Source organism: Antennarius striatus, chromosome 12, assembly GCF_040054535.1.
Source record: "Antennarius striatus isolate MH-2024 chromosome 12, ASM4005453v1, whole genome shotgun sequence".
Taxonomy (NCBI): domain Eukaryota; kingdom Metazoa; phylum Chordata; class Actinopteri; order Lophiiformes; family Antennariidae; genus Antennarius; species Antennarius striatus.
In genome coordinates, this window is record NC_090787.1 from 17,255,469 (window position 1) to 17,276,783 (window position 21,315).

General features: G+C 41.6%; 1 protein-coding gene across 2 annotated transcripts; it reads right to left on the reverse strand.

The window, feature by feature from the left end:
* Positions 1–5,824: 5,824 nt before the first annotated feature.
* Positions 5,825–21,179, reverse strand: kpna3 (karyopherin alpha 3 (importin alpha 4)). 2 transcript variants are annotated; one of them, XM_068329317.1, is made up of 17 exons: positions 21,039–21,179; positions 18,468–18,512; positions 14,766–14,855; positions 14,261–14,290; positions 14,116–14,168; positions 13,928–14,023; positions 12,584–12,669; positions 11,876–11,962; positions 11,623–11,792; positions 11,330–11,374; positions 11,073–11,204; positions 10,809–10,937; positions 9,687–9,791; positions 9,326–9,397; positions 8,876–9,038; positions 8,685–8,779; positions 5,825–8,596 (listed from the first exon to the last, which is right to left on the reverse strand). In XM_068329317.1, exons 1-17 carry the CDS (start codon positions 21,105–21,107, stop codon positions 8,498–8,500), a joined length of 1,566 nt encoding a protein of 521 aa, XP_068185418.1. In that variant the 5' UTR covers positions 21,108–21,179; the 3' UTR covers positions 5,825–8,497. The 2 variants fall into 2 exon arrangements, 1 of the variants encoding a protein (XP_068185418.1); XR_011037684.1 differs by lacking the exon at positions 5,825–8,596 and having other exon boundaries at positions 8,876–9,072.
* Positions 21,180–21,315: the final 136 nt, after the last annotated feature.

Here is a 21,315-nt window from a genome sequence, read left to right on the forward strand (position 1 = left end):
AGACGCTTATTTGCGGAAGTCAGGGAAAAAAATATATCACGTGGCCATCCGACTAAAGCAATCGATTGTCGATAGAGTTTAAAACGGTCGATTATTCGGATTCTGTTTTGCATAATTAAATCAGTTAAACGCACAGCAAGTCAAAAAAATTTGTATGACAAAATTAATTAGTAGGTTAGTGCAGTTTTCACTCGAGATCCACTGTTGTGACTTTTTATTTTACTTAACGATCCTCCACAACAGTCTGAATACTGATAACAGCATTCTAAATCTTAAAGCCTCTGTTAAGCAAACATGACGTGATCACATGAAAAGGCAAGAGCTCCCTGAAGGCTTTGGCATTTCTTTGATTGTTTATCCTCACAAAGACGCGACATCAATCAAACAATACAACAGAAGATTCTCAGCCGGGTGACATTTGTGGTGTTTGGAAAACTGTTGCCTAATTGCACACGTTACAAACTGAAAATCCAATTTCAGAAGAGTTAATCGTTCCCATTGGGTCACACCATAGATGGACAGAGTACTTGACCCCAGTACTTGAGTAAGAGTACAAATACTTCTGGTCAAAATTTACTCCACTACAAGTAAGAGTAGCCCAGTTAATACATTACTTGAGTAAGAGTAAAAAACTACTTGCTTTTAAATGTACTGAATTATTCAAGAGTAAATGCTTTTAAATATACTTAAAGTAAAAGTAAGAGTAAATTCCTTTTTTTTTAAATCTGTGATGAGAATGGACCTGACTGAATTACTGTCATTTTACAATTTTATATATAGTACCTTGTATCTCTTGTTTCAGAGAAAACTCTTTGAATATCCCAGTACCACAATATTTGTCTCCCACAGACTGTCTGCCCCCCCCCCCCCCAATCTGTGTGTCTCTGCGGCCCTGTGTCCGCCAGTCTCTGTCAGTCTGTAGTAGTACTGTAAAATTAAGTGACCAGAGGTCTTTAGGTGTGACTTTTGTCAGTTTTTCTTCGGCAAACACAATAAGCATTTGAAAATGTACTTTTTCTTGTCTGAGTCCGCGTTGTCCTTTTTCACTTCTACAAACTCGAACATATCTTTAAGATGAGGCCGTGGGTTTTCTTCCTCCGCCTCATAAAACTCATGAAGCTCATCATGTTCATCAGATTCAACGGAGGCCTTTTCGGCAGTCGCCATTGCCACCGCGGTCTTGTTTTGAGCTGATTGGGTAGGGGAGGACGTATTTCCGTAAATCACGTAAATCCCAGTTGAGAACGTGTACTGTGATAGGTTTTACTTCTTTGACGAACACTGCGTGTGGCCAATTTCATTTTGGGGGGGGGGGGGCAAAAAACAACAACAGGCAAACCAAAAGTAACGAGTATTCATGAGCCTTCTCAGAAATTAACTCGAGTAAGAGTAAAAGTGTTTGCCTTGGAAATGTATTCGAGTAAGTGTAATAAGTATGAAAGAATTCTAGTATTTGAGTCAAGTAAAAATCCTCAGAATCTGTACTTAAGTACAGTACAGAAGTAAATTTACTCCGTTACTGTCCACCCCTGGGTCACACACACACACACACACACACACACACACACACACACACACACACACACACACACACACACACACACACACACACACACACACACACACACACACACACACACACACACACACACACACACACTTCTTCTTCTTCTTTTCCTTTCAGCTTTTCCCTTCAGGGGGCGCCACAGCGAATCAATTTCCTCCATCTAACCCTGTCCTTTGCATCCTCTTCTCTCACACCAACTACCTTCATGTCCTCTTTCACTACATCCATAAATCTCCTCTTTGGTCTTCCTCTAGGCCTCCTGGCTGGCAGTTCAAAGCTCAGCATCCTTCTACCAACATATTCACTATCTCTCCTCTGGACATGTCCAAACCATCTCAGTCTGGCCTCTCTGACTTTATCTCCAAGACCTCTAACATGTGCTGTCCCTCTGATGTTCTCATTCCTGATCCTATCCTTCCTGGTCACTCCCAGAGAGAACCTCAGCATCTTCATCTCTGCTACCTCCAGCTCTGCCTCCTGTCTTTTCCTCAGTGACACTGTCTCTAGACCAAACAACATCGCTGGTCTCACCACAGTTTTGTACACCTTTCCTTTCATTTTAGCTGAAACTCTTCTATCACACATCACACCTGACACTTTCCTCCACCCGTTCCATCCTGCCTGGACACGCTTCTTCACCTCTTTTCCACACTCTCCATTGCTCTGGACTGTTGACCCTAAGTACTTAAAATCCTCCACCTTCTTGATCTCTTCTCCCTGTAACCTCACTCTTCCACTTGGGTCCCTCTCATTCACACACATGTACTCTGTCTTACTGCGGCTAACCTTCATTCCTCTCCTCTCCAGGACAAACCTCCACCTCTCTAGCTTCTCCTCCACCTGTTCCCTGCTCTCACTACAGATCACAATGTCATCTGCAAACATCATAGTCCATGGAGATTCCTGTCTAACCTCGTCTGTCAGCCTGTCCATCACCATAGCAACAAGAAGGGGCTCAGAGCTGATCCCTGATGCAGTCCCACCTCCACCTTGAGCTCCTCTGTCACACCTACAGCACACCTCACCACTGTCTTACAGTCCTCATACATGTCCTGCACCGCTCTAACATACTTCTCTGCCACTCCAGACTTCCTCATACAATACCACAGTTCCTCTCTGGACACCCTGTCATAAGCTTTCTCCAGATCTACAAAAACACAATGCAGCTCCCTCTGGCCTTCTCTGTACTTGTCTATCAACATCCTCAAAGCAAATACTGCATCTGTAATACTCTTTTTTGGCATGAAACCATACTGCTGCTCACAAATGTTCACTTCTGCCCTTAGTCTAGCTTCCACTACTCTTTCCCATAACTTCATTGTATGGCTCATGAGCTCATCATCACACACACACACACACACACACACACACACACACACACACACACACACACACACACACACACACACACACACACACACACACACACACACACACACACACACACACACACACACACACACACAGTTTATTGACGTGCTGGCTGTGATTCTGTGCTGGATTGACCAACAATTTGACCTAAACCACAGATCAGTTTTATTTGTTTAGTGCCAGATCATAACTAATTTTTATCAAGGCACTCTCCGGGTGGAGCAGGGACAGACCTGCTGTTACAGAACCCAACTTGTCCCAAATGTACAAGAAAGGCAAAGAAAAACTTACTTTTAACAGAGAGAAACCTGGAGAAGAACCCAGGGGTACTCTGGGTAACCATCTGCCTTGACTAGTTGAGTAGAGAGAGAGAGATTGATATTTTTTTTAATTTTTAACATCACGTTTATTCATAAAAGTCAAATGACAAAATAATCACGTTGACACAAAATCCAAGAGATTCACGTAAAGAGGATTTTCAATAATACTGTGCGCTTTCTGAACAAAGAAACATCTAACCTTTTAACATTTATCAAACTAAAACAAAAACAGACAAAATTAAGAAGAAAAAAAAACAATTTACTCTCCACAATCATCTCTTCTACAATCATGTCTTTAACTTTTTTCCTTAGTTTTTTTTCAATCTATAAAACTCTTGGTCTGTAAAAACTGGCTCACCACTTCATGTTTTACTTTTCTTATAAAAGCTGACGCTATCCAGAAACATGTTGAGGTCAGGAAAAAAATTTCTACTTTTGCCCTTGAACCTTTTGTGTCTTGCAGGAGTTTTTTTTAATTTATCTTTTGCTAATCATATTTTTATGTTATGGCTTCTTTCAAACTGTTTTTTTTTTTGTTCTCAGAGTCTCAGGTGTTTCTTTAGCAATTTTCTTTGCTTTATTCATTCCTGAGTCAGTGTTTTTTTTTTCTTTTAGGAGCTACCATAAATAATTCCTCATCTATCACAATATCATCCTCTTCCTCCTTTTCCAGCTGAGACTCTACCATCCTGGCGGCTGTCTCTCTGGCCCCTAAGCCTCCACAAAATCACTCTGTTCATCCTTTGTACTGTTATCTGTGTTCTGCATGTTATTCTGTGGCCGGTGGCCAGCGACTGTTTAACCTGTGTGCTGTCATCCATGACCTCTGGGTTGATGGCCGGCGATTCATCAGGGGATGGAATTGGAACCTCATAACGCAGCAATTGTGAAATAAGGACTGCAGCACTGGAAGCCACCGCAGAGACTGCGGCCACCGGCTGTTTAACCTTTGCGCTGTCACCTGTATCTTTCATGTTATTCCGCGGCTCCTGGTCGGCAGTCGGCTGCCCAGCAAGGAATGGAGTTGGAAACCCACAAGGCCGCAGTCTCAGACCCCAGGCCAAAGCACCAGAGGTTGCCACAGTAAGAAGCTGCGACCACAGCAGCCGGCTGCGTAGCGTCCTCAGCCGCCGGTCCTCGGGCGGTCGCAGCCACCATTCCCACGGCAGCCAAAGGCTGGCCTTCACCGTCTCCCTCTGGACAATGGCGGATGAGATGTCCTTACCTCCCGCACCGGACACATTTCATGCTCTCACTGATGACATTAACCTTGTAACCACAGTAATCAATTTTAAACGTAAGCTTGATGTTCGGCTCTTCATTGATCCGAATCGGCGACCATCATAACCTGACTCCGGAAGGCATAACATGCCTGAGTGGTACCGCCAACCGGGAGCATATTTACAGGAGTCAGGAGCCGATCATGTCGCGACACCTCTCTCTCAAGGGCCTTGTCGCTTATGTACAGCGGTGTGTTTGATATGATCACCTTTTTAAGCGGGTTAGCCAGGGGGAGGACGAGGGTGAAGGTATTCTTAATCTCCACACGGCTCACAACTACCTGGTGCACCTTTTCAACTTGGAGGAAAATCACCACTTTGTTCATTTGGGAGGCTGCTTTAACGCTGTCATATCCGACCCCTCCCCCAGCAGCTGACCGTCGGTGCCAGCCTGATACCGTGTTGGCGAGAGGGAGAAAGCATCGACATCCTCTGCGGACTCGTGGTGGTTTGATGACATCATTCAGAGCGTGTAACAGTTCATGATGAGCAACACTATGTAACTACTAGGTGCTCCAAATTATTACCTTATGCAATATTGCATACGTTTTTGTGTTTATAAGTTCATAACCAGCACATTATATAGTGTTAATTTGGCACAATCTACCCATGCAACTGTCCCATCAGTCAAACACTGTCCCAGCCACAGCAGATTGGCTTTACGTATTGGCTTGTCAACAATGATACTGTACCTTGAGTGATGGAATCAGAGACCAAACCTACTTTGGGATTTTTTGAAAGACTCCAAAATGTCTGTGAAGGAAGACTGCAAATATTTCCTATACTACAAATTACACTTCAGTCTTGCAGTACACTCTGATGGTGATAAATATGCAAAGTTTCCCACTAAAACCAGTGAAAACACCTGCAGCCAACATTTAAAAGAGCAATGATGTCACACTTCACGGTTTGGAGAAAAACATTCCTGTATAAAGATCCAGGTAATTACTTTATATTGACAGAAGCCGTAGAGCAGCGTCTTGTTCTGAGACGGTTAGGGTTGTTATTCGTTTGGACCACGTGTGTCAAACTGTAATGGGCGATCCTCAGGTACCACCTGTACAGTGACCGAATGATTCCTATGTTGTCAGGCGAACCATTGTGTGACTTTCGCATCTTCACCTGCGATGTTAAGGGTGTGCTACAGAAGCATGATAGCAGCAAGAGAGGAAGCGATGGTGTGGACAATCAAGTCAGGGGTATAACTCACAGATAACAGTTCACTTCCACTATCACACAACTTCAACTGGACTAAAAGTTACTTCATGTGTGAATCACAACACTTGCAGAAACGACGGCAGAACAGCAAGTTTATTTTGGTTAGGATCAGAAACACAGATAATGTCCTGAGGGTGAGATGAGCGGAAATTAGATCAAAATCCCCTGATTGAAATATGGCGTTGATGTGTGATGTTCAGGCGAAAGGAGTAATGAGGATGAGCTGTGTTTTACAATGTTTGGTGAGTAAGATTGAAGGTGGAGAAGTTACTCTCAACAGCAGAGAGCAGCACGGACCATTCCATTGACAAACTCCAACCAATAGGGAGATAACATTACTGTCTGTAGTCACATCTCCCATTGCTCAAATAATCTGTCCTACTGAATAAACCTAGTTTCAGTTGAAATGAAAAACAAAAGGCACAATGATTTTCAACTAATTCTTGTCTTTAATATGCACAAGAGTTGAAAGCATCAATGAGCCACCTTAAAGAGAAGAATTTAATCTAAATTTTATAAAAAGATATAAACAATCAGAGGCCAAAACGCTGTCTGTTGCTTTTCTCCTAATATTTTATTTAAAACAACTTTTCATTAGCAAGTAAAAATCCTGCAACAAACATAAGCTTGTATCCAATTTGGATACAAGGCAACAAAATTGTAAATCTTTAAAGTGGCTCGGTCTAGTCTGCTAGATCTTGACTGTACACCCTCCTGATAGTTTTGATCAGTAATAAACAGCTAGTCCCAAAAACAAGCCTGGGCTGCTCATAACAACCCCACCCAATATTTAAAACAGTCCCATTACACCCACCCGCTCCGACCCCCTCTCAGTAGTTAGCAGCCAACCAGAGGATCATAAAGTCTTTGAGAACAGGGCTAGGGTCGGGTTCACAGTCTAAACACATTGAACCTGTACCCGCACAGCTGGGACATGGGACGGTACATTTTGAACATCCCGTCACCACTATGAAGAGGGGAAGAAAGGAGGAGGGAAAAAAAAAAAAAAAAAGCAAGTTCCAATTATCTGCATGTCATCACAATACATATGCAAGTCAAAAATAAAACAATGAGACAAAGAAATATTGCTCCAAAAAGAAAACCCCTCCTCAGCCATCTTTGACAGTCAGTTGATCGTCCATCCAATAACTGTCAGCTGCAGCAGCTTTGTACAGGCGTTATGTAAATAAATTCATATATTCATTATACGGCAAGGAGAGATACACATCACATTTTTGTACAGTTATTCAAATTTAGTGATGACATGTGACCTCTTCAAAGGTAGGTAAGTACTGTAAAAGTCAGGACCTGAACTCAAATCTCAAGACTTCGAGTTTAGTCTTCAACGAGTTTACTGTAGGTCCCTTTCTGTAGGCAGACATCAATATGCCTCTCAGACAAGTGCATAAGACTGAAGAAAAGGAAAAACAAAAGGCATGTGGAGCTTCACAGGCCCAACCAGAAGAAGCCGTGAAGCCGGGACGTGAACGTAAAATATTTATTTCCAAACTGAATTTAAAAGAATTAAAATAAGCTGAAGGTCGGATGAGAAATTCAGGCTGATTTTTGAGTTCAACTTTTTCTTAAAACCCCCCTTTCCAAGTTTCACATTGCAGGGCAGTCCCAAGGAAACAAACAAAAAAAAGAAAAACCTTCGCTGGATCACAGGACATGAACGAGCTTCCTGCTGCAGAAATGGACGTCCTGTACGGGGGGGGGGGGTAAAGCTACAGCTGACACGCTCCTCTTCTCTTAAGTCTTTGTGCCTTTGCCAAAAAAGGTGCTTCTTCCCATGACAGGTGTTCACATCTCTACTAACACACTACTGTCACTCTGCTGAAACACAAGCAGGCCGGTAGCAGGTCTGAAAGAACTGTGTATTGAAAAACAAAAAATTATGGCATTTTCTTCACATTTTTGATGATTTTTCTTACACACCGTGTTTGATAATTCGACCGGTCACATTGTTGTGACATCATTGAATCAAAAGTTCCATCAGTTCGTTTGTCACGGAGTCCTCTTGTCACCTAAGAGCCCTTTCACCCCTCCACCTGCCCCAGGAGTCCCCTGGGAGGGCAGTGGGGGACCGTAATTGATCATGGCTTACCTCTGGGATTAACTCTTTAAACTGGTTGAGAGAGGGTTACTGGGGGTGCCCAGCCATTTTGGGAATCCTCGTGACTAAGTGTGTTAATGTGTGAACTTGTGTTAGTGTGCGTGCACATAAGTGAACATCAGAGGACAATCCAGGGGAGGGAAAGCACAAAAATAAACCACAACAAACAGCAGTATTTTCTTCCCCACAAGTGATATGATGGCTTCAAACAGAAGTATGCACACAGGTTTTAAGTGTCAAAAAGTGTGTTTATGTTGTGACTGAGAGTGTGCTTGTGTTTTTGTTTTTATAAAGACTTGACATTTGGCATTAATCTTTTATGGGATATTGTGAAGCGCTGACCGAGGTGATGACGCCTGTTGAATGGCCAGCACTCTATTGTCATGTTCGGTGAAGGATGACCATTTAAAACAAAAGAAAAGGGGAAAAAAAATAAAAATAATTAAAAAAGGCCCCCCGCAGTGCAGAGGCGTGGGTTGGTTAATCCTTCAGTGTTGAGTTTCCATGCTGAAAAAATGCTAAGTGAATCCTTCTGTACCAGGTTGCCAGGTGGGAGAAGAGATGGGTGAATGTCTGGAGTGATACAGAGTACCCGTGCAGCTGGTTGAACCAAACATCCTGGCGTTTAGAAATTAAACTCTTTTGATTGCATGTTGGAAGCTGGATCAAAATTGAAGGTCCCTCCTTGATTGGAATCAGGGATCAAGCTGGGATCTTCATCAATCTGTTGAGGACAGATTAAAGTGAGGTCACAGCGGAGGAAGTTAATGATTGGGTAACTCATGAAAGTGGTAAATCACTGGAAAACTTACATCATCTCCTGAAAAGTATTGATCAATAATCTCAAAGGCTAATTTGTAGATATCCTCATTCTCGTGCTGCTGTAGATTCTCTATCTTCTCCAACCCTGAAAACCCAAGAACACAATGTAACTTCACTTCTTTAAAGTAGACAGCATAACCTACTACAGATAATATAAGCCAATCTTCAGCTGCACACACACCTCCACACTCCTCAATGATCTCTGCAATGGTGCTGGCCTCGTCTCCTGCCATGATGAGGATGTTCTTCAGGCCATCCAGGACCACCTGCACCACCTGTGAATCCTTCACCGACAGCAGGCTACAGAACGGAGGGATGACATTCTGCTCCACCAGGAACTCCACCTACACAAACCCACACATACACACCACATCCATACTTGATTACAACATAAGGTCATGGTTACAAGTTTGGTCACTTTACTCCTTCACATTTAAACAACATTGCCTATTTTCATCGTTTAATAACAGGGTACAAATGCTTAAAAATTGTGAAACAGTGAAATATTGAAATGATGAGACATTTTTTGCAAGGCATCAGTTATCTCTAACCAAAAATCACAGTCCTCATATCAATAACTGAAGTGAATCAGGTTCTAGATTTCTATCATTGCTCCCAACACCCGGCTCACCTGGTCTTTCCTCCCACTGATGGTTAGGTTACTGATGGCCCATGCTGCCTCCTTCTGAGTGCCAAAATCCCCCTGTAGAGACACAGGCTGTCACACAAATCTACACGCAGCCAAGCTTATTTACGGCAGCAAAATGCCAAGGCACACAAAAGAATCTTGGCACTCAATTCGTTTCTCCCAAGTTGTTTGGTTTGTCTGGCTACAAAAACAGAATATGTCTGTGCAAATGAAAACATACAATTAATGCTAACATTATGTTGTTCTCCAAATTTAAAGGTAGACACCATTCCATTGCCAAAAGAAAAACTGACAGAAAAGAAGTAGAGCTAAATCAATTTCCTCCCCGTCTACACACACAAACCTTAGCCAGCTGGTGAATAATCATAGGAATCAGTCCAGCATCGATCACAGCTTGGACCTGCTGCTGATTCCCAGCTGTAATGTTGGACAGGAACCAGACTGCTTCCTGCAAACAGACCAGAGAACAGTCGTCAACACCGACACAGAAATTCTTTCAGAATGTGAAGGAATTTCTCCACTCCTACGTTACATCATGTAATCATTGAGCTCATGAACAGAATGAAGCAAATATCCTCCCTCAATATTCAGAGATCAGACCAAATACTTTGAACATATGGTTTATATACAGCATGTGTACACACACACACATGCACATTATACATATTTAATAATTAAAGGCGGTTCCGGGTTCGAGTCCTGCTCTGTGCGGAGTTCGCATGTTCTCCCCCTCGTCTGCGTGGGTTCTCTAAAAACATGGGCTTCAGGTTAATTGGCCGGTCCCAAATTGATCGTAGGTGTAAGTGTGTGCGTGTGTGTTTGTATGTCTATGTGTGGCTCCGCGGTGCACTGGCGTCGCACCCCTGCCTCATGCCGTCAGCTGGGATAGGCTCCAGCCCCACGTGACCCGCCACAGCGGATGAAGCGGAAGAAGTTGAATGAATGGAGAGCCGGGGGGGGGGGGGTTAGTTGATAGTAGAGATCTTCACTACTACCACTATCATCACTTGCCTTTATCATCCATGATTAACAGTAAAATATCCAATGTACAAATCCTGACGCTCTGAGATGCACGGAGACAACTGTGGCTGTGGTGCGTTGTTGCGCTGTATGATGAACGGGTCAGTTTTGGGCAGAGTAAGCATACGCTTTTATTTTGGAGAGGAAAAAAAAAGCACTTCCACTGTGAGTGATTAAGAAGCTGCTGCTTACGGGGGTACACAACGCAGAATCACAACCACTGCACAACAACAGACGATAACAAGAGGGGGACACGAGTGTGGAAGCTGAGTGAAAGCAGCGGTGTTTCTTGGTTGTAGAAAGTGGAACAGCAGGACAGTAGTCGGATACGGCGGCACGCGTTTGTGTCTACGGATGTTCGTAAGTCAAATACTAGTAAGTTGAGGACTTCCTGCAAGTGCACACACACCACACACAGCAAAATAAAGCACAAAAGTAACAATACCTTATTGATCTTTTCTTTAGGGTGTGTGAGCAGGTTGGAGAAGTGTGAGAGGACATCACAATTGAGGACAACTTGTGTCTGTTCGTCTGTCCCTGTCACAATGTTACCCACCGCCCTCAAAGCTGCCGTCTGCAGTTTGAAGAAAAACGAGACCAGTGAGGATGAGGGGAAAAACTCTTGAAATGCTCGATTATTAACAATTAATTCAGTCATTGATTTTGTCCTGAAATGCCCATCTGACTCTGAGCAACAGGAAAGTCTCACCTGAACTTTAACCTCCTGGTGGCTGAGGAGAGGCACAAGAAACGGAACAACTCCAGAGTCAATGACCATTTGGATCTGCTCATTGCCCCCGTCTGTCAGATAGGACAGGGCCCACACTGTGTCTACTAAGATCTAAACAGACACATGACACCATGAACAGAAATTAAAATGTAGCAAAACAAGTCAACCTTATTCACAAATCCAAAAAAGTCCATAAATTAAAATGTCTGACAATCCGTCAGCATCCTCATACTTACATTTATGTCTGTGTGATATATTAGCACACATAGGGCGGGCAAAATCTGCAGGAAAAGAGAAGTGGGTTGTGAGTGGGTTGAATACAGGAGAGCTTCACGCAGGGCAGTGTGAAAAGCTAAAAAATCTCAAGTGGAACAGCTGTCCACACCAGACTTCAGACATTGCTCAAAGAACTCAAAGTTAGCGGACGTGACTGCAGAAGAGATGCTGCAAAAACCCTCTGTGACTCAGCCTGCAGTGAGTCAGTCGGTCCTACATGTTCATGTGGTGTCTCATGCACGCACACACACACCTCTTGCACAGTCTCCATGGGCGGTGGTGGATCCTTGTTGCGGCAGAGGTTAACAATGACCCAAGTAACATTGCGGAGGAAGGTGATGGGGATTGATGGGTTGATGAACGAGAGTAGTGGCTTGACCACACCCAGGGAGATGACATAGTCTCTGCACTGTGGACCATCACCTGGATAGGCAGGGGGGCGAAGGTCAACACAACTCTGACGAGGTGCTTCCAATATGCACCCTTCAATATGACCTCCTACTCACCTATAATGTTTCCTAAGGCCCATACGGCCTGTTCACATACGTTCTGGTGGTGAGATTGTAGCAGTCTCAAGAACAGGGGCACGGCATCTGGAAACATATCACAAATGTGACAAAGGTGGTATAATGTGCAAATCCAGTTAAAGAGCTCTGTTGCCTGGTTACATTCACCGGCAAACAAAAGAAACACAAATTCACATCTCATTCAAGTGTCTGTGTTCTAACTCCAGAAATGTAAAGTAGGGGCTTCAACAATGACACCATGAAATGAATCCCAGAGTGTATTTCAGAGAGAAAAATGTTAACAGCTTGAAAAAATGAAGCAAAAGCGACAACAATTATGTGCATAGAAATGTTTATTTTCCATTTACTTTGAGCTAATCAATTCTTTTAGATTATTTTAATCTGAAAACAAAAAAAGTTATTGAATTTCAATACCTTTAACAACTTTTTGTCTAAACTTTCAGATGAGCATCGTCCCTCAATTCGGTACTGACTTGTTTCATGTCTTCACCCTCAATTTTCTTTTCCAAAATGAAAGTGTAAAGACATCTACTAAAAACATAATCAAAATATTTGTGTGTGTGTCTCTGTATGTGTGTGACCAAATGCCCCACTGCATTAAAAAACAAACAAATGTGCAAGCTCAGCAGAATGCAGACAGGACAGAAAAGGACTGCAAGGGTCAGACAGAATGTGGGGTCAACCTACTGGATTTAACCACAGCCTGAGTCTGTGCTGATGTCCCAGAAGCGATATTGGTCAGAGCCCAAGCTGCCTCAAACTGAAGAGATGGGCTGTTGGGAAAGAGAACAGTAGTGGTTAGGAGTTTAAAAAATAAATAAAGAGAGAGTTGCGAGAGCAGTAGAGTGAAACAATAGTGATGTGAAAACTACCTGAATTTCCATCAATCAATATAGACGTCAACTTTGAGATGCCTCCCAGGCACCTGATTACTGGCCCCTGCAGGCTACATGATGGTTATCATTCCTGATGAACAGGTGTTGGCTTTTATGGTTGCCTCTGCCACCGCTGTCTGAATGTGTGAGTGTGTGTGTGGGTGAATGCTGACTAGTGTTGTCGAGTACTTCTGAGTGTTCAGTCAGATTAGAAAGGCGTTATTACCGGTAGAGTCTATTTACTGGCAAAAATTACTTTTTAGACCAATGTTTCTCAAAAGCATTTGAACCAAAAGCATGTTCGTCGAGGCAGAAAGGGGACTTCAAGCACTGCTTCCTAAACACACAATATTAGAAGTCAAACAGCTGCGATTGATCCTCACACATCCCATAGGTCAAATACTGGCAGATCATGGCAAAGGGCTGTAAGTCTGGCTACCCCACCCTGTTTATACATTGTCAGGCCACAAATGATGATCTGCAATTCTTACTGGTTCCTTTAGCTTTGACTGGGAGGTAAAACAGGTTGCAGTAGTCTTTGTAATGTAAAAAGAGACTCTGCAGCTGTATCATGCATGCACATGCTTCGTTTGAAAACCCTAAATTGTATTTTTTATGAAGTAAATGGCAATCCTGTGCCTCACTACCAGGCTGAGTCGTTTTGGCCTTCTGCCATAATGGCAATTTAGAAAAGAATTATTTCCGCCCGATGGTGCACAAACTGACAGAAATGATCAATATAACCAGGGGTTCTGTGTTATCATGTCATACTAGCCTTTGTTGGTTGCCCTGGGACAATCTTTACAACTTCATCCTCATAAGTCCTTCCACCCCAACTATTCATTCTCCCCCTCAGCGAACACAAGGTCCTGGGAATTGGGGAACTCTGAGGGACAGGAATGCTGTTATATTTGGCATGTCCTGGACTGAGAAGCTCGGCTAACTGCCCTGCATGCCTCCACACACTCTCACGTGTAGACATGGAAATGCACACACTCTCACGCGCAAAGCCTCTGTTGCTGGAGAGATTTGATGTAGCGGAGTCAGTAATCCATCACAGCAGTCTGCACTCTTAACAACCAGAACACTTAGTTCATTGTGTCAGAGAAAAGTAACACTGGAGGTAAACACAAATGGAATTTGGAAGAAAACTTACTTGTCATCTCTCTCCAGACATTTGACTAAAGTGGGCAGGATCCCGGACTTTATCAAGTCATCGATGGGGGGGTTTCTGTCACTCGAGAGCAGTTTTCTGATAACGGGCAGAAAAGAAAGAAAAAAATACTTCTCAACGTCATTTAGAAACAGCAGCTGGTGTAATTGCGCATTCTGTAAGGTCCTCACCTGGCTGCCTGTACAGCACTGAGCTGGATGACTGCATTATCACTGGTAGCATTCTGCAGCGACAAGGAGGAAAGCCATCATGTTAACAGAGCATCATCAGCTGCTAAATTCATGTACAAAGGACTACCTGAGAATGTGAACTCACCTGTAAGATGGCATCAAGTGTGACGTTTTGCTGCAAAAACAGAAATGTGCATCAACACTAGTGTTCATAGTCACACCTTTCTAAACAGCAAATGGCTAAACTGTGCACAGCACTAAAATATTTCATGACCACAGGAAGAAATCCATCGAATAACAAGACTCTTGGAAAGTTTTTGTCTATCAGTCGTTTTCTAGGAAAAGTAAACCTTTTTTTCTTAAGAATTTTGACCTATTGATCCTTTAGTGTCAAATAATAATTGACAAATAGACTTGATTGCAGGGCAACATTGTGACGTTTTTATAAGCATTATGAATGATTTTGGTAAAGCCGAGGGGACTCCAATCAAGTCATGACACCTTCATCCACCTAAAATTGTTGAAATCCTGTTTCTGTTTTATACACACGGTTCAAAATGATCGTAGCCATAAGACTTGACCCTTCTGACACGTTATCCAGACATCCCAGACTGACCACCTCTCTCACTCAGGCACACACCCATACTTACTCCTTTGAAGTCTAAGTCAACATCAGAATCCTCTAGACTCTCCTCCTGTGGGACGTTTCTCTTCTTCAGTAGATGTTCATCTCGTTTGTTCTGAATTTTAAAAAAAGGCAGGAAAGAAAATGAAAAAGTTCATTAATTCCTTCATAAAGTCAAAGTAATCTAAGCACCTCTTTAAAAGCCCGGTGTATCCCTAAACTAAAGCAGTGTAGGCTTCTTAGAAGACATCCTACATAACTATCTAGTTAAATGAGAGAACCTGCAAGCTGGCCCGCAAAGCTAACATGAATTTATATTTCAAACAAAGTGGATTTAACCTTAAAATATTTAGCGCACCCCTCCCCCAAAACACAAACACACATGCATACACTGACACCAAGGGCACACCAGTCAGTGGTAGGAGGAGATTCCCGTGCCCTACATTCTTGTGCATCATGCTGATGTGCGTCACTGATGACTAATCAGCTACTGGTGGGGTTCTTGTTGCTCTGATCCTGCTCAACAGAATGTGCCAGACTAGAGAGAACCTCAGCTTCATGTTCTGTGTTTTAAGACCGTTCATTCTCCAGCTGTCTGCTGATCGTTCTGCAGCTCTACTCACTAGCTTGTGAGTAATATCAGGCTTTCTCTAGAGGAAAAAGATGCACCAAAGATGCATCTAAAGGAATAACCATACCGTACACAAAATCATGTCTTTGTAAGGGAATCTGCCCATTATATGAATGTTAACTTCTAAATACTGTATATTGAATACACACTTCAGGGCTCCAAATTACGCCAATTTTTGGTTGCATATGCGCCAAAATTTTTATCAGTGCGACTATTAAATATATTTGGGAGCACCGGTGCGATTAGGGAAAAAAATCTGGTGCGCCTTTTTTTGTGAGACCGCGCTCCTGCGGTCCTGCCAGGTAACAATGAGAGCGCGCGGAACAGAGATGTACGGAGCGGTCTAAATCGCTCTGTCACTGCCTTGCTTTTGGGTAGGTGCTCCTAAAGTCTTTGCTGGTGCTACTAACTTCTAAATTTGGGAGCACCAGTGCTACCAAGAAAAAGTTAATTTCGAGCCCTGCACTTACATGATTTAAACAATGTTCTTTACACAGTATCAGGCTATGCAAAAACACAGCAAATACTTGGCTAAGGCCAAGTTAATTTCTCCAATTTCAAGTCTGGCACCCTCTTCCTCCCTTATCTACATGAGTTTTTCCTATTCCAGGAGACTAAGAGGAATAACTCTGAATATCACATGATTCAACAAAGACAGATAAGAGTAATGGAGGCGTTTTATCATCACAGCGTTTCCCATTCAGCCACTTATCAACACAGTGACATTATTACAATTTTATGTGTGAGAACAAAACTATCTGTGTGATTAACTGGAGGACAGTCTCCCCTCATGAAACATGCAACACTAGACATCCTCAGGGATCACATTTTCTCTTACTTAATGTGAACCTCCTTGTTTTGCTGGAACTGGTGTGGGAAATGTCTGTTGGCACCATTTTGGCTTTGATTGTTTCTAAAGACTAAGCTAAGACAACAACATACATATATATTGACAGCAGTTTGTCATGCAACTTCTGAAATAAAATACAGAAAATCTTTCTCATTTACAAATAACATTTTATGTACATGAGAATCAAGATTTCTGTTTTATAATGATTAATCATGCAGCTTTGTTGTAAAACTTACAAATAAAGAAATAATATACACCCAGAGACTGTCAATTTATTACAGATTAGTCAGTTCTCAACTATGAGAATGCAAACTAACTGACATAAGGGAGTAAAGGAGGTATAACAAAACTAGCATTACAAAGTACTACAGAAAAGCAATGCAAAACCTCAAAATTCTTGAAACTCAGCTGTTATTACAATGTGATAAATCCTTAAAGACATCATTTTCAATTAAAACTACTTTCTCTGACGACAGTGTGGTTTATCTGAATGATTTCCACCCAAGACAAATTACTCCAACTCACAACTAGAACTAAGGTGCTAAAGCAGACATTACCAGGCAGCATCTGGAGTACGACTGAAAATGGAATGCTGAAGCCCAGTTCAAAGACAGTTTTCACTTTCTACATTTCTAACTAGAAAAAACATATACCGGTAAGCACCATATCAACTCAGCTCCAACTCTGGAGATTATTAGTTTACTTTAGTTTTACAGAAATGATGAAGATGCTCCCAGAGATTACCACATCACATGCTGATTTTTAATAGCTCACCTTTCATTGTATCAGAATTGGTGGAAAATTGTCTAACATCTTATGCAACATTAACTTTTTACAGGTCGCAGCTCAGTGAATATTAATGACCAAAATGGAATAGGTGAAAAGGATCACAATCAGTGACTTAATGGCCTTCTGTAGGATGAGACCACGGTTTGTCAGAATTTAACCAATACCAATAACCTAAAATATTCTTGACAATACGTACAACCCCAGGCAGAGTTCAAGTATTTGTTAATATTCAAGACAAATAACACCAGATTAAATCAATTCTTAAGTGTCCAAAGTGTCATTTTTTTTAAAAAAGCAACAAAGGTCCACCATACAAGTATGACTGAAGGAATTACAATCAGAGGAACGTGTGTTTCACAGCATTCCACATCAGCTGTGACACATGTTGGTGGTGTTAATGTGTTGACATGCATAGCAGCCAGTGGCTTTCCAGTTCACTGATGAGGTTACTGATGATGGTAGGAGCAAAAGGAATGCATCAAATATCTTTACAAATGTCATCATGAGCAGCAGCTGCACAATTCAAAATTCAAAATGTGTTTTAAAGCTACCCCTGGAGTAACAGCAATTCAACGCACTGGTTTAATTGTAGATCAATATCAAGTTGTGATTCTAAAAGTCATACTCTTCATAATAGATAGCAAGTAAAATAAAGGCTCAGCCAAGCACTAAATACAGCAACAATTTCTTCTGCAGAGGTAAGTATCTTCAAATTAATGCTGAACTCAGTTCTAGCCCTGATTTCAGCTTTGTGTTTTGGTGTAAAATGGTCCAAAACATCAAAAACATGAAAAATATTTGGTCCAAGTAATCCAGACAACAGCAGCCCACTGAAACACTAGTAGCTTTTTCCTCATTGTGACAAGATACTCTAAATATGGCATTATTTTGAATAGTAAACATGTTATATAAGATGCTTTTTAAAACATACAAGAAAATCTGCTACAAAGACAGTGATTTTGGATTTTGAAAAATAATTGCCTCAACTGCCAACAGTATACCACCTATTACACAGTAACACTGCTACATTTGCCTGCTCTCAGTAAATATAATGTAAAATTCAATGCAATTTAAGTTTAAAAACTTCTCTTTACAAAGTTACACCATAGAAGACTAGGTCTCCCGCCTCACACCCTCAGTGGGATAGGCAACAGCTCCCCACGACAGCGGAACCAGCGTTAGAAGATGAATGAAAACAAGGTGTTGAACAATACTAAAAATTTGAAATGTTCACGTGTGAAATTTTTTGTTTCTGATTTTAATTGTTTTTCATTTCATTGCATTAATTTTGCAACTGCTGCCTCTTGGCTCTAATCATAGAATTGTTGTCTAAAACTTACTTAATACATCTAAATCCACTGGCTTGGCAGGTGAGGCAGATTCATACCACTGGGACTAAGTTTTTGTGAATATGTACATTTGTGTGTGTGGACAGAGAGATGGTGCAACTTTCTCACCTTTCTCAACTCAACCGTAACCTCATTTCGATGCCTTCTCATAGTCTGCAACAAAGAAACAAAAAGACAGTCAATGATGGATGACACTAATTTTGGTTTTTGTAGAAAATAAAACACTTAATCTGGTGGAATAATATTCACATTTCCTTTTACAAGTCTCTTATGTTGATCACAAAACAATATAATTCACAAAATACCATGAGTGAAGGATATGCATTTTTATTTAATTTCATTGCTTATTTACAAGCTAATATTATTATATTTGCATACTAAAAATTTGCATACTATTAAGATCTAAAATGGCCAAATATCATACCTCAGTAAATTACATTTTCTCATTTCAGGAAAAATGTGTGTTTGAATCTAAAAAGAAGCACCACCCTCGATACATTTGAAGGGAAGCTCATCTTGTACTCTCCAAAAGACGAACTAATGGCTGTTTGTGCGTCTGGTGGGTTTCCACTTCATCCTGAACACTTTGAGATGGACTAACATCTTGTGACTATTTGAAGAGGTTCATATTGCCTTCCTAAATAGCCTCTTGCGTAATCTGGGACTGTCATAACTCAGTAGACTGCAGAGCAGAAAGTTGTCTCTAAACTACAGAAAAATAACAATAATATCAGTACATTGACTGAAACAAAAATGCCTCTTTAAAGAAGAATATCCAGTTGCAATTATCAACATTATCTGTGACAATCAAAGAGCCCAGTACATTTATATCTGCCTTATTCTGATAGTTGATGTATCCTAAATAATAACTGTTAAACAGAACACATATCCACAAAGATAAAATTGCAGGAGCTTGAAGAAGTGCTGGAGCCAATACAAAAAAATAAAATAAAACAAAACTTTGAGAATTGCAGTTCTTGAAGGACAGATATGATATTTCAGGATAAAAATGCTTGATTAGTATAAACCACAAGCACATGCAAAAACATCCAAAACAACAGATTTAGGAACTAAACTAGGAGGAACTTTGCTTTGCATATTGCTCTTCATGTATGATGTAACACATAAAGAGCAATAGGCTATAATTGAGCTACACACATGAAACTGATTTTTTTTTTCCTGCTGCAGTCTGAGTCATCAATTTTGAAAAACTAGCATTCCAGGGGAGGCTCGGAAGAGGACCCAGAACCCCAAAATAGCATAAAAAACGCACTTGGTCAAGTCGGTCTGTCATAGTAGCCATGTGCTTGACACACACCCCAAGCTTAAAAACAATCACCTATGGGGCATAAATCCATGCTTTTAGGTAACTGAAGGAAAAACTGTAAAGATTGAGGGGAATTTTTTATAAATACCTTTATTTCCGTTTATATTGCTAAAACTGTTGGACTTTTTTATAAGCAACGGAATGTATAATTGTATAATCTAAACAAGACTACGTATCAGCTAGATCATTCTGACATCTTCCTTTTGCCAAAGCACTGTAGGCTTTCTCCTACCCTAGCGTGTCCGACACCAGCTTTTGCCAAATGATTTGGTCATAATGTCATTGAGCTTTATAGACAAACGCTGTCATAGATATTTAAAATTAGACATGTTAGTTGAATGATGCTGCAATATCAAGGATTGAAGACCTGCCAGTGAAGCACACAGTATACCTGTGTTGGTTTCTGTATGACGAATTACTATTAAAGCCACCACAAAGATCCTTCACTTTATTAGAACGTTTACTGGACAAAAAATACACACACACAAAAATGAAGAAATGTGAGCTAAAACATTTACAGTGTTAAAGCAGGTTATAAATAGTAATGCTACTAGCTCAACGTTATCCGGGTGTGACACGCAGATGAATCAGAATCAAACAGTAAAAAATGTCTTAACGGGGTTTTTTAAGTTAATACAATTTCAATTTCAGTCGTCAAATAAGTCATAAAAATAAAGTAATCAGGCCATTGCTGTTAAACGAGGTGGCTTAGCTAGCAACGCAGCTTAGCAGGGCTCATCTGGAATTGAATGCTAGCTACTTGCTTGTCAGCACTGGCTAGCTATCAAGGAGGGGCAGTGTTTGATTAGGGTGGATCTAGATCACACTAACTAGGACGATGTTTTACTATTTATGATAAATTTAATGTGACATTCGCAGCCTGTCATTGGCATTACTCAATGTCAGCTGGCTGTAGAGCATAAGAATTATCAAGTTCATGATACCGGCCAGGCCAAGCCTCGCTTCCGACCGGTGTCCGTCCACTTAGCGAGTTACCGTTAGCTAGCGGCTGACAGCTCCACCGCCTGCCTAAATATCCCCAATTACCATGTTCCAGTTGCGACATTACCCTCTCTTCTCATACATTACAAACTTAAGGCTAGTAGGCAACTGGCGTCAAACCGATAGTGAGTCCCCAAATCGTATATTTACAGGAAAATATATCGATATCGATCTAGGCCAATAATCACTTCAGATGGCGAGCTATTCATGATAGCCGACACTCACTAGCTTGCTAATAGGCTACCGTACCGGGGCCAGGCTACCGAATGAGGCCCGGAGACTGTTATTTTCTGCGTTAAATCAATTCAGTACGTGTCATTCACACTTTTAGTAGTTGTATATCGTCTCACCTCGACATCACGCCCCTTATTTTTAAAGCTCTTGATGCGGTGGTTCTCCAAGCCGGCGTTTTCTGCCATGGCTGTGTGAGATTTAGCTTCAACTCCGGCTTAACGGGTATCCTCCGTGTGAGGGTAGCTCGCGCTGCTGCTGGCTCAACAGAGGGGGGAGGAGGCGAACGCAGAACAGCGTGAGGGGAGGAGTTCACGGATCCTCCGCGAGCTAACGCGGGCTGTTCTGGTTTCACGGCCTCCCCGACGCAATAATACAGTACTTAAATCACCTTCC